The sequence below is a fragment of the Carlito syrichta genome, unplaced genomic scaffold, assembly GCF_000164805.1.
Source record: "Carlito syrichta isolate Samal-C Ts95f unplaced genomic scaffold, Tarsius_syrichta-2.0.1 Scaffold287895, whole genome shotgun sequence".
Lineage (NCBI taxonomy): Eukaryota > Metazoa > Chordata > Mammalia > Primates > Tarsiidae > Carlito > Carlito syrichta.
In genome coordinates, this window is record NW_007231991.1 from 120,032 (window position 1) to 121,650 (window position 1,619).

A 1,619-nucleotide genomic window follows, 5' to 3' on the forward strand; every position below is an offset into this window, starting at 1 on the left:
TGGTCTCAAACCCGTGGGCTCAGGCAATCCACTCACCTCAGCCTCCCAAAGGCGCGGGATTACAGGCTGAGCCACCGAGCCCGGCTTGATTCTGCAGTTTTTGTGAGAATTAGGTAATGTAAACAAAAGTGAGCAAGGTAAGTGCTCGATAAAACCAGCCACTGTTTCCTGTTATCTCCCTTCCTCCCCAGGGCTTCGTAGCTCCCATCCGCAGGCTGGTGTTCCCCAAGGCCGCACGCCGGGCAGCCCTCCGGAGCAGCGTGAGCCGCCGGCCCCTGCACTCCATGCCCCTTTATCCCCCGGACTACCTCATCGACCCCCAGATTCTGCTGTGCGACTACTTGGAGAAGGAGGTCAAGGTGCGTGTGAAGAAGGAGTGGGAACAACTCGGGGTGAGGAGAGACCTCCCCACTTCCCTCCAGACCAACCCCTGACCAGTCTTGTCTCAGGGAAAGTTGCTCATGGAAAAGAGGCCTGGGTTCATGTCAGCCGTGGCCCTGCCTTATACTGTGTACCCTCAGCAGGCGACCTCTGTTCACTGAGCCTCTGTCTTCCCATCTCAATAAGGGGCTCACACCTGCCTCCACGAAAAGAGTGGATGGGAGAGTATTCTGTGTACGGGAAACCCCTGGCTTCTGTCAACCTAAGTAACAAACAGAGAGGGAGACTCTAGAAGAAAACGTTTGCTCGGGAACAGTCGCTGCAGTGGGAATATGCATACCGTAGCCAACTGTGCGTGTCCTGAGAGGCAAAGAGAGGCAGCAGTTGTTAAAGCACAAGTGGGGAGGGTCACACAATTGTTGTGAGATAGTTATCCTCAGTTACAAGGACCAACAACAAGGGTGGCCCCATTGGACAGGCAGTCACCGGGCAGATGTCCTTGTGAAGTATTTTTGGTGCATAAGGTTGTGCTGGCCTTTCAGTTAAGTTGTAGTTTGTGCCATCTTTGTGATAGTTCTAGTTATCTGACGTTCATGCATGAGATTACTCCATTCTGTCTGTCAGGGTTTTGAACACAGTGATCCGTTTCGATTCTGACAACTTTCATGCTTCCCATGAGATTTTACTGCAGTGATCTTTCTACTCACAGTGTCCAGGTTAACGGCAGGCCACAAAGAACTTCGACCACTCAAAAGCTTGACTTGTTTCACGAACCCCATGAAGGAGTCCCGAAAGACACTCATTCAGGCTAAGAAGATTGATATGGGGGGTAGGATGGCCAGATTTAGCAAACAACAAGCCACCTAGTGAAATTTACATTTCAGATCATCAATGACTACTTTTTTTTTAAGCATAAGTATGTCCCAAATGTTGCATGGGACTAAAAGTATTTTAAAAAATCTTAAAATCTCTTGTCCATTTGAAATTCACATTTAACTGGTACCCTATTTTATCTGGCAACCCTACATGAAGGGAAAAGCTAACAAATTAATCCACTTAAAAGTTGGGAGCTGACAGCCTGTAATCCCGCGCCTTTGGGAGGCTGAGGTGAGTGGATTGCCTGAGCCCGCGGGTTCGAGACCCGCCTGGACAGCAAGACCTCATCTCTACAATAAATCAAAAAATCAGCTGGGCGTGGTGGTGCATGCCTGTAATTCCGGCTACTTGGAAGGCTGAGG

The 1,619-nt window shown here is 49.7% G+C and overlaps 1 protein-coding gene across 1 annotated transcript in view; it reads left to right on the top strand.

Moving 5' to 3' along the window:
- CCM2L (CCM2 like scaffolding protein) overlaps positions 1-1,619 on the top strand; it is a gene marked incomplete at its 3' end in the record, with an annotated part of 68,330 nt that overhangs the window by 55,443 nt on the left and 11,268 nt on the right. The window contains exon 2 of the mRNA XM_021710001.1: positions 192-359. Within this exon, the coding sequence (XP_021565676.1) occupies positions 285-359 (75 nt within the window). The remainder of the gene's footprint in view (positions 1-191; positions 360-1,619) is intronic.